Consider the following 21,208-nt stretch of genomic DNA (forward strand, 5'->3'; position numbering starts at 1 on the left):
GACTCTTCAGTTAACCCCTAGAAAATGGGAAGTGGTGCTATGGCTCATGGGTAGGGCAGTAGCTTTGAGCTGAAGAGCTCAGGTACAGTGCCCAGGCCAAGTTCAAGTCCCATGACCCACCAAAAAAAAAAAAAAAAAAACCTTAAAAATGATGTGTGTGGCTGAGTATCTTTAAGAAGAAAGATACTCACTAAGCTTCATTTGGTTCCTCTATATATTAGCTTCCTTGGGTTACTCTCACAATGTAACATAAACTAAGTGAATTAAAACAACCAAAGTTTATATTCTCAGTTCTGGAGAGAATATAACTGTTAGTTTTTAATACAAAAGACAACAACAGTATTTTTTCCTACAAAAGGTTTTGGCATCATTTCTCTTGAAACAAAAAGAAAGCTATTTGAAAAAAATATATGCTTCTTCCAGAATTCTAAAGCGAATGACTCAAATTCCAAGTGTTAATATATTTTCTCTCAACTTAAATATAACTGAGCCGGGTGAGGTGGCTCACGCCTGTAATCCTAGTTACTCAGGAGGCCAAGATCCAGGTTCGAAACCAGCCCAGGCACAAAAAGACTTGAGACTCTTATCTCCAATGAACTTGTGGAAAATGGGAATGGGGCTTGGCTCAACGATAGGGCAGTAGCCTTGAGCTGAAGAGCTCAGGGACAGTGCCCTGGCTGAGTTCAATATATATATATATATATATATGGGCTAAGAGTTTGGCCTAGTGGTAGAGTGCTTGCCTAGCATGCATAAAGACCCGGGTTCGATTCCTCAGTACCACATACATAGAAAAAAAGCCAGAAGTGGTGCTGTGGCTCAAGTGGTAGAAGAGCTCTAGCCTTAAGAAAGTTCAAGAACAGTGCTCAGACCCTGAGCTCAAGCACAGGACTGGCAAAAAAAAAATTATATATATATATATATATATATATATATATATATATATATATACACACAAACTGGAGGTTAGAAGTCTGAGATCAAAGGGTTATTAGGGCCTCTTGAGAATCTACTCCTTGCCTTTCTCCTGGCTCCTCCTGTGACTGTCATTCCTTGATGCTCATTGACTTGTAGACATACCATTCTGCCACCATTGTCACAGGTCACCCTCCCACATGTCTGTATTTCTGTATCTTTTTTATGGCACATATTACATTTGGGGACCACTCAATACTAGTATGACCTCATTTTAACTAAGTACATTTTTAACAGCTCTATTTGCAAGTAACACCACAGTTTGAGATCCCAAAAAAGTCATTAATTTGAGGGAGACAGTATCTAATCTAGCATACTGTATAAGACACTAAAGAGTTTTGGTTTTGTGTACTCACATTGCATGTCTGGTCTTGTGGTGCACTGTACGATGAACTAAACCATGAGTGCCACCTCTTATGAATGGACTGTGTAATGAATCTAATTTCCTAACAGAACTCCTCCCAAGTTTTAGATAGTCAGTGCCTACTAAGCTACTAATGCTATTAACACATGCGCACATCACGTGGAACATTTATATTGGCTAGATAAGGATACCACATAGTGATGGGCAATTTCCAAGAGTTGTCTTTGATTTTTTTTTTTTTTTTTTTTTGCCAGTCCTGGGCTTGAGCTCAGGGCCTGAGCACTGTCCTTGGACTTTCTCAAGGCTAGAGCTTGACCACTTGAGCCTCAGCACCACTTCCTATGTATGTGGTACCAAAGAATCAAACCTGGGTCTTTGTGCGTGCTAGGCAAGCACTCTACCACTAGGCCATCTCCCGGCCCTGTCTTTGATTTTTATGACATGACAACTTATTATAATTTTTTCATCTTTAAGATGCTTATTTTTTCAATTTAGTTTTTTGTTGCTTGGTTGGTTTCGCTTTGGGGAGTTGAACCAAGGGTATGCCAAGTACAGATTGTAATACAGAACTACACTCACAGCCCAGAATTTTTTTTATATAGAATTGTGTATTTGGAAAAATAAATAATAATTCGGCCTTTTTTAAGCTGGGAGAAAATATATTTGAGTCATTCTCCCAGAATTCAGGAAGAAGCACATTTTTTTTTCTTTTCTTTCTTTCTTTTTTTTTCTTTTCTTTTTTTTTTTTTTTGTGGGTCATGGGGCTTGAACTCAGTCTGGGCTCTGTCCCTCAGCTCTTCAGCTCAAGGCTACTGCCCTACCCTTGAGCCAAGCCCCACTTCTCGTTTTCTAGAGGTTAATTGAAGGTAAGAGTCTCAGGTCCTTTTGTGCCCGGGCTGGTTTTGAACCTTGATCCTCAGATCTCAGCCTCCAGAGTAGCTAGGATTATAGGCATGAGCCACCGTGCCCAGTGAGAAGCACATTTTTTTCTTCAAATAGTTTTCTTTTTGCTTTGGGAGAAATGATGCCAAAACCTTTTGTAGAAAAAAGTGCTGTTTTTGTCTTCTACATTAAAATATAACATTTATAAATAGAAACAAAGTGTAGTATCTGTCTCACCTCTTAATTTCAAAAATTCAGTTTATGTGAATAGCTCTACATTTTTTAAGATAAATATTAACTTCTAATTGCTAATTAGTACCTGAGGATCAAATAAAAGTGTTCATTACATATGCTATTATAAATGATGTTTCTATGACATCTTTTTATTATAGGCAGCAATGTGCTACGTCCATGTGACAGCCTTGGTGGCAGAATATCTTACACGAAAAGGTAAGAAATGATACCTATGTTTTGTGACATGAACATGAAGCTGTACAAATCAGCAAAAACAACTGAGAGCCATGTAGGCAGACTGGGTGTGTGTGTGTGTGTGTGTGTGTGTGTGTGTGTGTGTGTGTGTGTGTGTGTATGTGTGTGTGTGTGTAAAACATTTAATTCTTTGACATGACATTTACTTGATTTGGTGGGCATAGCGGGAATGCCAGTATTAAGGAGAAAGGTAGATGGTACTGTGTCATAAAACTTCTCACTGATGATGCCATTCTGCAAAATTAGTTAATGAGCTATGTATCTATCTGTCCCCTGACTGACAAATCTAGAGCTAAAGATTTCTTTTGCCTTACGATGATTATCACTAGAACTATTTATCAGTCAAAAGAGAGTTGTATGGGAAAGTTATGAGACAGATTTTCTGGACACACCCAGCTGGCTTTGTTATGTGAGAAGGCAGCCATACTGCCTAAGGGAATGTCAGGAGCAAGTGATGCTTTGTTTGTACATAATGCATTTGTTCTCAGTGCAGCAGCCTGGAATTCTTCTATGATTCCTTCAGGCTAAACACCAGTTTCTCATTTCCACTTCCAAAAAAGTACAGCACCAAAGGGTGACATTTGGTTTGAAATACTGAGATTCTTAGAGAAGCTGGTAGTTACACATGAAACACTAGAGAACAGCAATACCAGATCTGGACTATTGAGGATTATATTTGCACAGTGTAAAGCATTATAAAGTTACAGGTACCAACACCATGAAATGCCTATTTTTAGTACAGCTGGCTATTTTAAATGTAATTTAAGGAGCCTGGGTGTCATACATCAAATCCAGAATGAAAAACTAAAGAAGGAATCCTATTTCTTTAGTATGTCCTGCTAAGGCCTTTTATCAGATGATACGTTTCCTCATGTTTAGAAGCTGAACTAGCACTCCGGTGGGAGCCACCCCCATTCCCCTACTGCCATAGCACCTGCCAGAGGAGGAGCCGGGGAGGTGAGCTTGAAGGTCACCCAACTCCCAAGGGTCTCCAGCTACTCTGTTCACATGCCATTTGGTGCTGTGGGAGTTTTCTATTTCAATTCTGCATCAACAGACTTCATGCTTGTTCTTTCCCTTCTTTTCCTGGGCTCTTGTAACTTGCTGGAATCTGCTTCTATAGGCAATGAGAAGAAACCATTTAGGCTATTTTGGTTGTTCTATTGGAGTGGCATGATGTATTTAAATGTACTCTGGAACCTACTCATTGGTGGTTGGCTTTTGCAACTTTGTATTGGATGTGTTGATATATCCTCAAGTTTCTAGATAATTGCTTTTCACTGGGAGTCTTTGTTTCTGCATAATCAAATCAAGTAAGGCTGCACTAGGATTATGGTGGATGCTAGATCATTTGAGAGTGGCTAGAAATTTGAATTTACCTGCAGCCGATATGACAAAGTTCTACTTTATCAAGTCTCAAATGTTAAATATTCTGTATTCCTCATTTTCTTGAAATATGTGAGGTCTCAATTCACGTTTTAGCTTTACTTTTGGTGTGTTTGGCTGAGCTTTTTTGTTTTTGTTTTCATAGATCTTGTTCTTTTGTGTTTGCTTTCTTATTTGTTTGTTTATGGAGTGTGGTGCTGGGTGGTTGAACCCAGGTCTTGCACACACTATACCATCTCTGTACCACTGAGGTACATGCTCCAGCTACCTTGAGCTCTCCTGCCCCAAGCCTCCAGAGTGCTAGGACTACAGACATATACCACAATACCTGGCTCTATTTGTTTCCTTGTGAACAGCCATCACAAAATAGAACATTTTAATATTTTTCTTCACTTAAATATGTCACATAGGAGATGTAGTCCATTCTAGCTTAAAACTTTTCCAATGATTTCAACAGAAAAAAAGATTCCAAATGAGCTGTTAGTACACAAAGAATTTATGATCATCCTAGACATCAATCTGTCTCCTAATTTAAGCCTTTTTCCTTTAGAGGATCTGATATGTAAGCAATTGGTGTGAAAACTTGCTAAGCCCCAGCACATACATCCATACTGCTCTGCTCACAGATACAGCTTTGAATTTTGTCTCAGTCCTACAGGCTACATCTGGAGGGAGTGTTCCCATCAGAGTTGGGGGTTATCCCCAGCCTGAGTTAGTAAGATGACCAACTACTTAAAGGAAACAATTGTTTTAAGTCACATATTTCTCTTTCATTGGATTTAGATTTATCTTTTTTGCCAGTTCGAGGCTTGAACTCAGGACTAGGGCACTGTCCTTGAACTCTTTCAAAGCTGTCACTCTACCACTTGAGCCATAGCACCACTTGTAGCCTTTTCTGTGTATGTGATATTAAGGAATCAAACCCAGGGCTTTGTGCATGCTAGGCAAGCACTCTTATCACTAGGCCATGTTCCTGGCCCCTAGATGCTTTATTTTTCTTGGTATCTGAGCAGGGATCATTTTACCAAATCAAATTTTTTACTTCCTGTTTTTTCTACCATTGACTTTACTCAAAGGCTATTTCTCAATATTACTGAAAGATTGAATATTTTATAAATAAAATTTTAATAAAAGTGGATGATAATTGAAAAATATATTGAGAAGGAAAGGGAAAAGGTTGAGGGTTAAATATAAGCAACTGAATAAAGAAAGCACATGGTTGCCCCAGCCTCTCACGTGGATGCTGGCTGACACAGGAGATTTCAATATTAGGGCAGGAAGAACCCTGCAGTTCTGCTACATTTGGATCATCAGCTCTTTTTCCTGTGCTCTCTCACTTCTTAGGCATGTTTAGACAAGGGTGCACAGCCTTCCGGGTCATTACTCCAAATATTGATGAGGAGGCCTCCATGATGGAAGATGTTGGGATGCAGGATGTTCACTTCAATGAGGTGAGTACTAAAACTCAAGTTGGTGTTCAAGGACACGTGTACCACCTAATGACATTTCAGTCAACAGTAGACTGCATACACAGCAATAGATTCACAGAAGTGTATCATCTTGTGATATCATAACTGCCTTAGTATATATACACCCCATGATGTTCACAAAATGACAAACCACCTATGGACAAGCTAACACTTGTATTAAGTGACTATAATCAGGTACTTTGGGGTCTGACAGCCGCGCCATTGTGTTAACTCAGAAATTTCATCTCCACAATCATTGCCTCTACTCAGAGCCCTAAGTAAGATGATTCTTCAGACCACTGAAATAGCAGCTAAAGTTCTACCATTCCCCTTCCTGGCAATGCCTTCTTTCTTTAGAGAGGGCTTAAGGGGCCAGTTTATGTTACAGTGATACAGCACCTCTAGGAAAAGGTCTGAAAAATCTACCATAGTTTATTAGTCTTTCTAAGAATTTGTCTGATACGAGTTTTATTGCTATTTTAATTTCACTTTAACATTAATTAGTGACTCCAACTCTAGACATTTTCTCCAGGTCAAACAGCCAGAACTCCAAGAGGCCACACTTGACTCATGGCCAGAGCAGCTGTCAGGAACAAGCACCTGACTCTGCATTGGTCCTGAGCCCAGGTTCTAAGGCCTTCAGAAAGCATGATCAACCTAACCTACCTTCATGAAGAATAAAAAGCTTGGTATTTCCATGACTGGTAGAAGTGCCCATGAGCATCTCCCATGACATGAACTAGTCCATAGCACTGGTTTATCACTTGGTTTTCAAAGGGTGGTCCTGAAACCTTATCAGGAAGCTATGGAAACATTTACTCCTCCCTGGAGGTCTGTGTGAGGCTGCCTTCTCTGTGTGCATCAACCCCAGCAGCATATCAGGCAGGCTGTAGCACAAGCTAGGGGAACCCCAGTTTTTCCTATAAACACAGACAATAAAGGGAATAGGGGGAAAAAGGTGTTAATCTTTTCTTTTCTCTATTTCTCTGTCAGAAATACCCTTTTCTTTTAGTAAAGTAACACTTTTGTGGACAGTATTATAAGCTTCTATTCATTAACAAGTTAACTTAGTTTGCTGATGTTATAAATATAGAAAGTATTTGCCTAAACAAAAATTCTTTGGAATTCTTAGTAAATTTGAAGATAAATATAGTGGTATTAGATTTCAACTATTTAAGAAACCACTGCTTGGGCCGGGAGTTTGGCCTAGTGGTAGAGTGCTTGCCTAGCATGCACAAATACCCGGGTTCGATTCCTCGGTACCACATACATAGAAAAAAGCCAGAAGTGGTGCTGAGGCTCAAGTGGTAGAGTGCTAGCCTTGAGAAAGTCCAAAGACAGTGCTCATGCCCTGAGCCCAAGCCCAGGACTGGCAAAAAAAAAAAAAAAAAAAAAAAAAAAAAAAAAAAAACCACTGCTCTAAATTGTCTAGTCTCAAATGGCCCTTGAAATTAAAAACTAAATATGAAAAAGAAAGATAATATATAAGATGTTTAAATATTAAAAATAAACTTAGCCACCCTAAATAAAGTTTTCTAATGATTCTGCAGAATTATTAGAAAGTAAGGAAGTTAGTTGGTTATTCCATGGCAATAATAGTTGTTCTGTCTTCTTACTTTGAACTGCCTGGGTTGACAGTGACATTTTTACTTCCTTAACTCTCCATTATGAAGCCAGTCTCTGAGAGGGAAAGGCTCATATGCTGTTGACTTTGAATTCCTCCCTTCAAGGTGAAGTTTCATTGGATCTTTTCTCTAAGATGAACCATGTCTATACTGTCTCCTTCTGGAAACAATTCTTGTACCTACTACTTATTCAGACCACTGAAGTGTAGCATTTTGCTTGCAGTTAGATAAAGAAGCAATGCCAAGAACAATTAAAGATTTGAAAATAAACATTTTTCTGTAACCTATCCTATAGAGATGATAAAATGAGACCTATGTGTTTCTTTGATTAAGTAATAGGTGAAGTAGTGACAAGAACTTAATGAATTAGCCTGTGAAGACAAATTAAGACATTGTTGGGGAAATTTATGAGTGACACCCCTTTGGGGTAAAACTAAACATGTGACGAGGACCACTTTGTCAGCTATTTCAGAATATGGTCCTTGAGTCATAAAGTTGGTAAATCTTTAACGAAGTTCATAGTACATGACAATCTGTACTGATTAGGATGTGAACATCACAGTTATAAAGTTCTGTATGAACCGTGTACATCAAGATTGAAAGCAAGGGGAGGGGAAAGAAGAATATGTTCTAAAAGTCAAGAAAATAGAAACTGTCATGTACATTTGCATATTGCTTCCTGATGTCTCAAGAAAAAGAGCCACATGAAAATCTCTGCCACAGAGAAAGGAGTTTGAAAAATACCTGATGGGAAATGTGAATAAAACAAGTAATAATCATTTCTATGTTTAAACTGCACTCATAAATATAATTAAATGTTATATAGATGGTCTCTTAAACTGATTTTTCAGGGGAGCTACCTAAAAATATACAATGCCTTAGCAGGCATAGGTGAGTTTTTAATTGGTGATCCAAAGATTCACTCCCTCCCATACACTTTTTTTTTTTAATGTAAATATATTTCTTTTTTTTCTTTTTTTTTTTTTTTTTTGCCAGTCCTGGGCATGAGCTCAGGGCCTGAACACTGTCCTTGGACTTTCTCAAGGCTAGAGCTCTACCACTTGAGCCTCAGCACCACTTCTGGCTTTTTTCTATGTATGTGGTACCAAGGAATTGAACCTGGGTCTTCATGCAGGCACTCTACCACTAGGCCAAACTCCCAGCCCCCATACATTTTTTTTTTACCAGTCATAGGTCTTGAACTCATGGCCTGAGCACTGTTCTTGGGCTTTCTCAAAGATAGAGGTCTACCACTTGAGCCACAGCACCACTTCTGGCTTTTTCTATTATGTGGTACCAAGGAATCAAACCCAGGTCTTCGTGCATGCTAGGCAAGCACTCTACCACTAGGCCAAACCTCCGGCCCCTTCCAAACACTTTTGATTAGATAAAAAGAAGCATCTAATTCACATTTTACAGTCTGGAATTGTGCAGATTAAAATTTGAGCTCCCTAGAATGCTCGATTTCTACAGGACCTGTGCAGTTTTGAACTCCCTTAACTAATGACAAACCAGACACTTGGCCCAATATAAGTGGCATGTTTAGGAAAGTAAGAAAGTCTTATAGAGAGACTATTTTCAAATTTTCAGAGTTTTTTAGGAAAATCAGTAAGGAAAGTTGCAGTATTGCTTAGGTTTGCAATGTCTGGGTCTCTCCTAGCAGTGGGTGGTGGAAAATACACAGAAGTGCCATCTAACAGGACTTACAGGCTTTACTAGAGAACTTATCTTGGCATGGAGGAAAGGCATGAAGAGCTACTACCCTCACCTTCCCTTGCTCTACAATATCTTGATAAGGCCTGCCATTGGCCCAACTCAGCCAGAAGCCAGAAGATAGAGAGCTTATAATGCAGGTCAGCCATGCTGATAGGTCAGTTTCCCAGAGCACAAAGTTAGGTCTGTAGAACATAAAGTCAAGATGGTCTAGGGAATACATTAGAAAACACCATTATTGATCCTTATTATTCACTTGTCTGCTAACATTTTTTGTAAGCCCAAGTCAGTACTCTTGGCACTCTGTCTCCTTGTTTCAACTATTGTATCGTGAACAGGTATTCCTTTGTGGTCTGTTTAATTCTCTTTTTTTCATATTTTTATGGTTATGGTTTTTTGTTGATTTTGCAGTTTAAAATGGCCCCAGTGTGCTATCAAAGTACTGCCTAAGAACCTCAGTAGACATAATATGTGATATTAAATCACAGTATTCTATAATCTGTATTCATGCATGAGTTCTAGTGGATTGCACATGAATTTAATGTTAATAAACATTACATGTTATATTAGGTTTTACACAGATACACACAAAACAAATTATATATTGATTGATTATGAAAATGTTGTAAGCAGAGGCTTGTATGAGGAACTTGCGCACTTTTCTAGGAAATGGACTAGTGGTCACTTAGCAGTCTTCATGGTAACGCTAGAGAATGGAGCTTTTCCTGAGATAAAAATTGACTAGGTTGGCTACTAGTTGTTGTTTTACAGACAAGTCTCACTTGAAGTCACCATTGGGTATAGTTACTATTATAAGAACTTAACCCTGCAAGTCTCTGAATTTGGTGAGCCAAAATTGTTTCTATTCAGAAACAACTGCCTGTGGCTCATGCCTGTAATCCTAGCTATTTAGGAGGCTGAGATCTGAGGACTGTGGTTCAAAGCCAGCCCAGTCAAGAGACTCTTATATCTAGTTAATCCACCAGAAAACAATAAGTGATGCTGTGACCTAAAGTGGTAGAGCACTAGCCTAGCCTTGATCAAAAAAGCTTAGGAATGGTACCCAGGCCCTGAATTCAAACCCACAACCATGAGTTGTATAGTATATCCTCACTAGTAGGTGATTTTCCCAAACAATAATAGTAGTGAATAGGGAACTTGGGAAACTATACCCTTGCCTGATACCAGACCGTGTTGTCCTGCTTTGTGTTGAAGTACATACAGGGACTTCTTGGCACTGAGTCAGGACGTGCTAGGAATACAAAGGTGAACAAGATGGAATCCTTGCCAGAATTTCAGATGCTTTCTTTCCATTGAAAAGACACACATAAGCCACAGTCCCTGTGAATCCAAATTCAAAGGTATCTGAGTTCTTTTGCCCTAGACATTTTGATTTGGCATATTCATTCATCCCATAGACTGCCTGTGGTAACTTGTCTGCTCACTAGGTTTATGAGTAAGGAACCTGCCCCAGGATTTCATCTGACCCTCAGATATCAGTCTTTTTTTTTTTTTTTTTTGCCAGTCCTGGGCTTGAGCTCAGGGCCTGAGCACTGTCCTTGGACTTTCTCAAGGCTAGAGCTCTACCACTTGAGCTTCAGCACCACTTCCGGCTTTTTTCTATGTATGTGGTACCGAGGAATCGAACCCGGGTCTTCATGCATGCTAGGCAAGCACTTTAACCACTAGGCCAAACTCCCGGTCCCTCAGATATCAGTCTTATTAGGAATTACTTACATTCCTATTAAAAATGGGTGATTCTAGCCTGATGAGGTGGCTCATACCTGTAATGCTAGCTACTCAGGAGGCTTGACATCTGAGGATCAAGATTAAAAGCCTAAAGGCACTAAAGACATGAGACTTTTATCTCCACTTAACCACTAGAAAATCAGAAGTAGTGCTATGGCTCAAGGGATAGGGCGGTAACCTTGAGCTAAAGAGCTCAGAGACTGTGGCCAGGCCAAGCCCCACGACTGGAAAAAAGGATGATTCTCTTTCTTGTCTTTCATATCCTGATTCAGTTGGATGGGTATAGTCTCAAGAATCAACATTTTAACAATCATCTGAAATTATGAGATGTATCTTCAGAAAGTGTTATCACAGAAGTATTATAGAAATGTAAGTTATGCTACAACTGTACAATCGCTTCCTAAACAGGATCATAAGTTTAATTATTCCCAAATGGTAGATGGTAAAGACAGCATCTAGCTTCATAGATAAGGTTAATTAAATCAAATTAATTCTAAAATGGAGCATTTTAAAACATTTTAAATACCCTGCATAAGCACATTCTCATATGGTCATATTTGTGCATGTATATATACACAGCATTAGTGTACTACTTTCCATAGACAGATGCTCAGAGCCTTCAATTTCATCAACATGACATCCTTGGAAGTGGACCTGGCTATTATAAACCTCTGCTAGGAGAGACCTCGATGTGTACTGATTATTACAAATGAGGGAAATCATTGAGCCTATGTTCCTTTGGGTATATACAGTCATATAGGATGAGACTAAATGAAAGGATCTGTAGAATGTGGAAACAAGAGCTTTATCTTGTTTGATTGTTGTTCTTAATGTACTATGTTATTTCTCTTCTCTTTTTTTTGCCCTTTGGTTAATCTCATATTGTTACTGTATCTGACTTGATTACCTGGTATGTTGTATATACATTAATTTGTTTATTTGAAATAGGAAAGGGAAGGAGGGAAAAAAAGATGATTGGGGGTGGGTGGGGAGAGGAAAATGGGGACAAAAACATGAGAAGAGGTATCAATGTGTGAGAAGTAATGCACCTATAACCTGGTGAGTGTAACTGTAACCACTCTATACATTACCTCAACAATAAAAAATAAAATTGAACTAAAAAAAAAATGGACCTGGCTAATTACATTTTTAAAAGCTTCCTCAATGGCTTTTCACCTTGGTGCATTGTGATCTTTAGGTCTGGTCTAGTATCATAAAAATGTGTACTTTCCGGATACATAGAGTCTATTGGCCACCACCTCCCCAACCAGTTCCTTTCTTATGTCAATAATTTAGGGAGAAAATGGTATCTTGGTACTTAAACAAGGTAGTAAAACCATTAGGCATCTGTATGTCTATCCTTTAAGGTTATCACTGACCATTTTCAGTATTAGTTCTCAGAATATAGTGATTTCTGAGAATTTAAGTAAATACACAGAATTTCTACTAAGAACACATACACACACAGACACACATGCTTCAATGTGCAGTTATATAGTTTAGTCTTTACACCTTCTTATAAGTAGATATATAATCTCCTGTGATTACTGCCTATTATTGCTAATCAAAGAATTATTACTTGATATATATATCAATTATAAATGTCCAGTTATAGAGTTGCTATTTGCTTAACTATTTACTTTACTAAAGTACACTTTAAGGTTCAATTATCCACACTCTATTTTTATGAGAGAAGAATTTAGGGGATATGTAACATATGTTTATGTGTAAACATACACATCTATATGTGTATATATATATGTGTATACATATACATTCTTAGTTGATTGTTAGGAAAATGTGTGCTAGTATATACTATACTAATTGTCATTTATAGTATATATTACCATTTATTTACAATAGTAGGTGATGTTTGAAACAAGAAATATTTCAGATGCCTAGAAAAGAAGACAAATTAATGTTTAGTAAAGTATAAAAGTTGGCTATTTGCTATTCCCTAGTTATCAATAACTGTTAAGAATTGTTTTGGTAGGCCCCAATGGCTCATGCCAGCCCAAGCAGAAAAAGCCCAAGTGACTCATCTCCAGTTTACCAACAAAACAACAACAGAAGTGGAGCTGTGGCTTAAGTGGTAGAACATTAGCCTTGAGCAAAAAAGCTCACAGAGTGTCAGACCCTGAGTTCAAGTCCTAGGACTGGCACACATACAAAAAAATTGTTTTCATGATATTCTTTTATTTTTTTGTGGGGGTCATGGGACTTGAACTCAGCCTAGGTGCTGTCCCTGAGCTCTTCAGCTCAAGGCTACCACCCTACCCTTGAGCCACAACCCCACTTTGCATTTTCTAGAGCTTAGAGAAAAGAGTCTCAGGTCCTTTTGTGTCCAGACTGGCTTTGAACCTTGATCCTCAGATTTCAGCTTCCTGAATAGCTAAGATTACAGGCGTGAGCCACTGCACCCAACTTTCATAATGTTTACTGTTGTTTTCTTTATCACATCATTCTGGGGAATGATTGTTTGATGTCCATTGTTCTATAGCAAACCTAACAGATTTTTCAATAGTAATTTTAATGATCTATATTATATCAAACATAAATATATGTTATAGAATCATATGTATTACTTGAATCCAAGTCTCATTGTTACTAAACCACTCACCAGTTTGTATGTTGAATAAATTAGGAAAAAAATAATATTTAAAATAGTGTTCTACCAGATAGAAACATTTGACTCTGGAGAGTACTCTTAGAGTCTGTCTACTTAGTGTGCATTTATGAAGGGATGAGATCCATTTAATGTACTTAAAAAATTACTACACTTATACCTTAAGTTGATAGACCACCATTTGAAAGTAACATCTTCCTTTTCTATTGTGATAATTGATAGGTGTCTAAATATGTGTCTGTGTCTCAATTATCTTCATTTAATTTTTATTTTATATAGAAAACTTCTAAACATTTAATTTTTATTTTACATAGAAAAGTGTGCCACTTTGGTTTGCTATTTCTTCCCACATCCTCAACCTACTGTCTTTTTCTCTACTCCATGAACAGATACAAACAATGCTGTGCTTCATTCCCAAGCCTTTGTTGGGGCTATTTTGTCTCTTATTGCCACCCTCCTCTCTCACCTCTCTTGAGTCACCCTTTAAAACTCAGTCATCGCCTTCTCCAGCTTTCTATACCTCCCCTTTCTCTCATCTTTGGATGAGTACACTCCTCTCTGCATTCCTGACTCCTTGCAGTTTCTTATCAGTGCATTTACTCTTTATGGACCCATCTCCTACTCTAGACTCTGATCTCCATGAGAACAGAGTACTTAGCTTCCTTAGTACCAACCCAGGAATCCATTGGCTACTGTTAAATAAACCAACCCTGCCCCTCTGTCTTGTCTATTTGAAATCACTATGATTTCCTCTATCTTTGGTACCTCACCATGCATGGCATTTCTATTTTAATTGGTGGCTACTTGTCTCTTGTACACAAATTCTGGCAGCTCTGAGCTGCCAGACTGTGTGTACTTTAGAGTGTCTTTACTTAAAAGAAAGTCTCTTTTATATCATATAGCCTAACAGACCATCTATATTAACTAGCTTTTCATAACTGTGACAAATACTTGAGAGAAGAAGTTCAAAAGAAGGAAAGATTAGCCAGGTACTGATGGCTCATGCCTGTAATCTTAGCTACTCAGGAGGTATATATTGGAGGATTGTGGTTCAAAGCCAGGCAGGAAAATCCGTGAGACTCTTATCTCCAATTAACCACCAGAAAACTGAAAGTGGCACTATGGCTCAAAGTGGCAGAGCGCCAGTGCTGTCAGGGACAGTGTCCAGGTGGTAAGTTCAAGCCCCCACAATTGGAGGGGGGGGGCGGAATTAGCTGGGTACTAGTAGCTCATGCCTGTAAGTCTAGCTAATTAGCAAGTTGAGATCTGAGGATCAAGGTTTGGAAGCCAGCCCTGGCAGGAAAATCTGTAAAATTCATATCTCCAGTGCATCACACACACACACACACACACACACGCACGCACGCACGCACACACGCACGCACGCACGCACGCACGCACGCACACCCCAGAAGTGGTGCTAAGGATCAAGTAGTAGAATTCTAGCCTTGAGTAAAAAAGTAGCTCAGGCCCTAAATTCAAGCTCCAGGACTAGCAAAAAAGAAAAAATAAAAGATTTTTTTATTTGTGTTTCGTAGGTTTATGCCCATGACCTGTTAGCTGTTTCTGGGCAGAATATCATATTTCATGGTTGATGGCCATGGTAAATCTGAGGTACCCATGGTGGACAGGAAGCAGAGAAAGAAAGGAACAAGGATACCAGACCATTCAATGGCTTCTCCCAGTGAACTCCTTTTTTCCAGCTATACCCTTCTTCCTAAACTTTCTGTCCCTGCGGGATATATTTTTTATTCAACCCATAACACTATCCAAAATATTCCCTCTATACTTGAGAAAAATATATCAAGCAGTTTTTATGAATCACAGAATTAATTTTATTTACATACTTTTGGTTTTCTTAAGCTCACTGTCAAGCATGGTACTTTGCTATGGTAAATGCTTGGAATGTTTGAACAAATGATTGTTAATGAATAAATCAGTGATAAGACAGATATTTTAATTCACTGAAGAACAATTTTCCTTTTTATGAAATCACATCACTATCAGTCCAGATTCTGAGTTATAACTGCTAATGTGTGAAATTAAGACTCTTTGGGTCTCACTCTGTAGAGGACTCCAGTACCTCAGGATACCACCATTATTTCAATAAGATGTAGAACTAACAAATGGATTGTATCAAATTAGAAATCTTCTGTGCATCAAAGAAAACAATTACTAGAATGAAGAGAAGCCTAGCTATAGTATGAATACTAAGTAACATAAATAATAGTTTGGGCAGGCTCCGCTGCCACTTTGTGAATCTGAATGTTTCCAAGGGAAGGAGGGAGGAAAATAGGCACAGAACTTGCCATTAAATTCTTCTAAAAATGATTCCTGGTTAAGTCATACTTAGTAATTCTCTATATTACAGCCTTTGCATTGCTCTTCAGAAAGAGAACCCAGGTTTCTAAATTATACTTCTTTTAAAAAATTGAGAACAAAAAAACTGAGATCCTACAGGAAATCATAGATAATATCATTTTTCTGTGAAAGTATGTATTGCACAGTCATGAGGTATGCATAATTTTTTTCACATTTGCTCATAAATATGATTGGGAAAACAATTTGCTCCCTAGGAAAAGATCACAGTGATGAATTATTACAAGCATGGAATTAGTTTTAAAGTATTATATATTTTGAAATTTCACCCCTAGCCATTTTACTGGTTAGGCACTGCATAAAGAATACAACATTGTACTCTTTATAATGCGCTTCTCTGGCCGGTGGTCTTCCTCTTTGATCAGGATGTACTGATGGAGCTGCTTGAGCAGTGTGCAGATGGGCTTTGGAAGGCGGAACGCTACGAGCTAATTGCCGACATCTATAAACTCATCATCCCCATTTATGAGAAGCGGAGGGATTTTGAGGTATCTGGCTTTTTTGGCTTTTGTTTATATGCAAGGACAGTGGTGTGACATGTCCCAGATCTACTACAAGGAGGATAAACAAGCATTGGTTTGTTGATAAGCTTGGTCTCTGACTTTCCACATTCCACCAAAAGAGTTTACCAAGCACCACCCCTTCAGAGTTAGGCATACCCCGACATCTCAGCATTTTTCATTTTGAAAAGTGGTCAAAAGAAGAGAATTGTAATCACCCAGTGCCCTTCTCATCAGAGGTCCAGCATTGTTCTTGGCACATCAAATGGAGTAGGAAAAACAGAGCCTACAGGTGGTATCTGGGCCTTCTCCAAAATCTTACGTTAACTTGAAAATAGAATTTGCTTATCATAATGTGGAAGCTTGATGGGTCCTCGTCATCAGGCTGGCTTGGAAACAGCGTAGCTAGTATTGGTTGCAAGTTATAGAGTTATAATATATTCTTGCTTTTTTTCTACTCCTGGTCAAGGAATTTCTACCAGCATTATCACATTTGTCATTTTAAAACTGATTCAGCTATTTACAAATTGGAAGAAATAGATTTGGTTCTGCTTTTCAGAGGCTATCCCATCTGTATGATACACTACACCGGGCCTACAGCAAAGTGACTGAGGTTATGCACTCTGGCCGTAGACTCCTGGGTACCTATTTTCGGGTGGCCTTTTTTGGGCAGGTGAGTCTCCCCTCCATTCTGCAAGCTATCCTAAGGCCTGCTTTTTTAAAGTTCTATAAAGTAACCTCATACATTTTCTATTCTATAAATGCTAATTTGGTAAATTTGTCATATTTCGTATGGTTCTTATCTTCCTCCATAGTAAACTTTCTGCTTTTTTTCCCCTTTCTTCCTGTCTTGTCTTTATTACTTTCTTAAGGCAGCGGTAAGTTCCTCCTCCTTAAGATCTTAACATGCTTAGCAACATCTTTGGTACTTCATTGTGGTTTGCAAGTTTCCTTTTCAAGTCTGTATGTATTTTGTCCAGTCATTACAAACTCCACAGAGAAAATTAACATTGTATTTCATCTATACAGAAATAAGTCATCTGTTTCCTTATACATCTGTATTGCATGTTTTAAATCAAAATTAAGACTTTCTGGTTTACTTTGTGTCTATGGGATCTCTATTAATATATCTCTATGAGTGTATTTGTCATTGTAATATTTGAGAAACCCTATATGAGTGAGTTTATTTGAATTTAACTTAAATTTTAACCTTCAATCTCTAACATTATTAAATATTACAAGTTATAATCCACTTATTTAGAATGTAGTTTTCTATAAGCCTTATATAACCTTCATTCTGTTATTGTCTTTTATAACTTTATAGCAATACCAGTTTACAGACAGTGAAACAGATGTGGAGGTAATTACAGTAAATGCTTAAAAGCAAGTAATGTAGTGAAATTATTGCATCTAAACTCCTGGTTTGATGTGAATTTTTTTTGTTTCATCTTGTTGTTTTTTTCATATATTGTTTTTTTTTTTACCATTTTTCTCTTTTATTTTAGATGAGAAGCTTTTTAAATTTTTATTTCAAATATTAACACCAACCTGGACTTTTTAATATTCAACCTTTTTCACTTCCCATACAGTTTGAAGCCTGTGATCAAATATGATTGGTGCTAAACAAAGACTCGTGATAATGAAAAAACATATTCTGCTACTGTATTATAGACATTTAATACATTTCTCATCAGTAAATCTAAATAGAATTTACTCAAACTGTGTATGATTTTTGCTCTATCTCCTGTAGACCCAAATGCTTCAGGTTATGATGTAAAGTCTTGTGTAAATGGGAGACGTCAGGAGAGGGACATGTGTGCATTTCTGAGGCCTGACCATCTCGGGCTGCTGGTCATTCTTTAGTTACTTCTGCTTCCTGGGAATGTGAAACAGGCTTGACTGTCATTAGATTTCACTAAGAGCTCATACTCTTGAATCCAAATTTTTCATTTCACTCAACACTTAATGACATTATCAGATAAGTTTACAATTTTATGTTTTCTTTTATCTTGGCACCTAAACTCCACATTCTTACCATTTTCTTTCCTATTTAGAGAGCCTGCTTACGTAGGATGTTATGTTAGAATCATTCCTTATGGTTTTTTGTTTGCTTGTTTTTTTACCCTTGTAACAAAAGAGCTCTTCCTAGATAATAAGTCTTGGGCTAATATTCAGGGCCAACACTAATTATACCTTATGTCACAGGGATTCTTCGAAGATGAAGATGGAAAGGAGTATATTTACAAAGAACCCAAACTCACACCTCTGTCTGAAATTTCTCAGAGACTTCTTAAACTTTACTCAGATAAATTTGGCTCTGAAAATGTCAAAATGATTCAGGATTCTGGAAAGGTAGGAACATCCACAGATACATTTCTTATCAATGAAATATTGTTTTGACTAATCACATTCTATTGGTTATATAATATATATTCATAAATTAATTTTTAATGAAGGACAGCCTTTAATGGTTGGTACATTTTTTTCTTAATGTATTTTGTGCTTCCAATTACATGCTTAATATTAAATCAACCTCTACTATGCAATTTTTAAAGAATCTCTAATCTAAATACCTCTAATTCTAGCACTCAAAATGCAAAGCAGATCATAGCTTCAAAGTCAGTCTAGGCTAGACAGTTTCAGGATAGCTGGGAGCTATTGAGAGAGACCCTATCTCAACAACAACAACAAAGAAAATATTTTTTTAATGGGTAGGGAATATAGTCTTCTTTTACAAAATAATTAAAACCTGAAGCCATGTTGCTATTTTTAGTCCCAATGTTTAGGAACTTAGAAAGAGCAAGGTTCTGTTCCACACTACCCATTCTGTGTTAAGCACAGTACATAAATCTTATTCTGTATTTGCTAATAGATGGATGGACAGAAGGGTAGGCCAAGGAATTGACTACTAGCCAGTATGACTGCAGAAAACCTACTTCCTGTTTCAAATGATTATCGTCTGGTGTTTGGTTCTTAGAAGGACCCTTCCTAAATCTCCATTGTTGTCTTGAATACTTAAGCCAGCCTATTAAGAACATCTCCAGCTGGGAGCTGTCGCCATGCCTGTAATCCTAGCTACTCAGGAGGCTGATATCTGAGGACCTCGGTTCAAAGCCAGCTCTGGCAATACCAAGCCATGAGACTCTTATCTCCAATTAATCACTAAAAAATGGGAAGTGGGACTGTGGCTCTAGAATAGGGCTGTAGCCTTGAGTTGAAGAGCTCAGGGACAGTGCCCAGGCCACAGTTCAAGCCACATGACCCCAAAAAACAAAAAATCTCCAAGAAGCTAGTGTCCTTTCCTTCCCTTCCCTCAGAACATTTCACAGGTGGGCATGGTAGCACACCTACCTATGCCAGTAATGTCACTACTCAAGAGTCGAATGAAAGATGATCCTAAGTTCAGGGTTGGCCTAGGAGAAGAAAGGCCCATACTTAGTCTACTACCTCTCACTTAGCCACCCTTGTTCCACCTCCTCTATGCCATGACCCTGCCTTCCACTGAAACTAGTGGACCTAATTTGAATCTCTCGAGAGCAGTTTTTTCCAGAAGATGTTCTGTAGGATAGGCACTAGGTAAAGGAACTCAGAGTTTCCAATGCCAGGTAGAGACTTTGGTCTGTTTTCCTCTTCACACTTTATATGGTCACCCCAATTCTAGAGAGTGCAAGAGCTGCTTTTCTTGGGTTTCTGGAAGGTGAACTGACTCCACATGTTCCCCTAACCTTGCAGACCTCCACATACTGTCTTCCAAAACTTCATTAAAATCTCTCATTCATTGTTTTCTTATGTTCCTTCCTGGATCCTTGTGGGTTAATTCTCAATGTAATTTTAATAAGAGTTGCACAAAGAGAAAGGAATAAACACATGTTTTAGCCAGAAAGCTCATCACGACCTTATTAAGACCCACTTACTCCATAGATTAAATTTCTTGGGTCCCCTTTGCCTTTTTTTCTCTGAAACCAAAACCTTTGTTGGAATCAAATATTGATTGAGAATTTTAATAACCTTTTCTCCAGGCTCTTAATTATTCTCCCCTCTGTTATCTATGCAGCCTTTTGTACAGCAACTTTTATAGTTAAATAACTCTTCTCCATCCCCCCTCTTCACTTCCCCAACACAAAGCACCATGCTTATACCACCAAAAAAAAAAAATGAAGTTTCATGCTCACTGACTTTAAAGTGTTTCTCCTTGAGAAAGCAAAGTTTTAATAGGTTTGAATAAAGTTAAAATGATTAACTAGGCTCAATGGCTTAAGCCTGTAGTTCTAGCTACTTGGGAAGCAAAGATTGAAGATCACAGTTCAAGGCCAGCACAGGCAAAAGTTCACAAGACTCCATCCCAACCAATGACTGGACACAGTCGTTGAGTGTTTATCATCCCACTGACACTAAAAGCACATAGTCCATGCTGACCTAAAAAGTGAGACTCTAACTCAAAAAATAATCGATGTAAAAGAAGCTGACAAAGTGGCTCCAGTGGTAGAGTGCTTGCCTGGCACACAGGAGGCTCGAAGCTCAAACCTCATTACCACCACCACAAAAAAAAAAAAAAAAAAAAGAAAAAGAAAAACAAAACTTGAAATAATTAGCCACCTGGTTTTGTCTAAATAAAAGTAACATCCTTTGACTTTTTATTTCCTTCTAAATATTAAGGCGGTCTCACATTGATTTTTTTTTCTTCACAAACATCTAACAGTGAAACATCTTGTTCTCATTCACTAGCCCATGCCTATTCCAAGTTCTCTGCAAAGTCATTTCTTCCATATCTATTTTCATTACTCTCAAAGCTTAAATATAATTAGTGTAAAATTGATTTGTCTCTCCAGCAAATTAGCTTTTGTTTCTTTATGGGAAATGCCTGTGTTTGATTTTCTATCACATCACAGACAGGAAAATACCAACAGTTCTCACAGCATAGTTGTAAAGACACGTATGTGCTGACTTAATTAGGAAGTAAATTTTCTGTGAAATTAGTTTCAGATTAATCTTTACCTATATTAAATTAACCCAAAGCTATTTGCATCTAATCTGATTTGATTAGTGATTAA

At 37.9% G+C, this 21,208-nt stretch overlaps 1 protein-coding gene across 8 annotated transcripts in view; it reads left to right on the forward strand.

Moving 5' to 3' along the window:
• The window catches only part of Dock9 (dedicator of cytokinesis 9), a 265,843-nt gene that overhangs the window by 225,034 nt on the left and 19,601 nt on the right, over positions 1-21,208 (forward strand). For 5 of the 8 annotated variants that reach the window (XM_090341935.1, XM_090341939.1, XM_090341934.1 and 2 more), the window contains exons 44-48: positions 2,614-2,671; positions 5,441-5,547; positions 16,023-16,145; positions 16,717-16,830; positions 18,363-18,509. In XM_090341935.1, coding sequence (XP_090198061.1) covers positions 2,614-2,671; positions 5,441-5,547; positions 16,023-16,145; positions 16,717-16,830; positions 18,363-18,509 — 549 coding nt within the window. Of the gene's footprint in view, positions 1-2,613; positions 2,672-5,440; positions 5,548-16,022; positions 16,146-16,716; positions 16,831-17,481; positions 17,518-18,362; positions 18,510-21,208 lie in introns of all 8 variants that reach the window. The other 3 variants (XM_090341937.1, XM_090341933.1, XM_090341938.1) reach the window with 1 other exon arrangement.

This window comes from Megascapheus bottae, chromosome 11, assembly GCF_031878675.1.
Source record: "Megascapheus bottae isolate mThoBot1 chromosome 11, mThoBot2.hap1, whole genome shotgun sequence".
Lineage (NCBI taxonomy): Eukaryota > Metazoa > Chordata > Mammalia > Rodentia > Geomyidae > Megascapheus > Megascapheus bottae.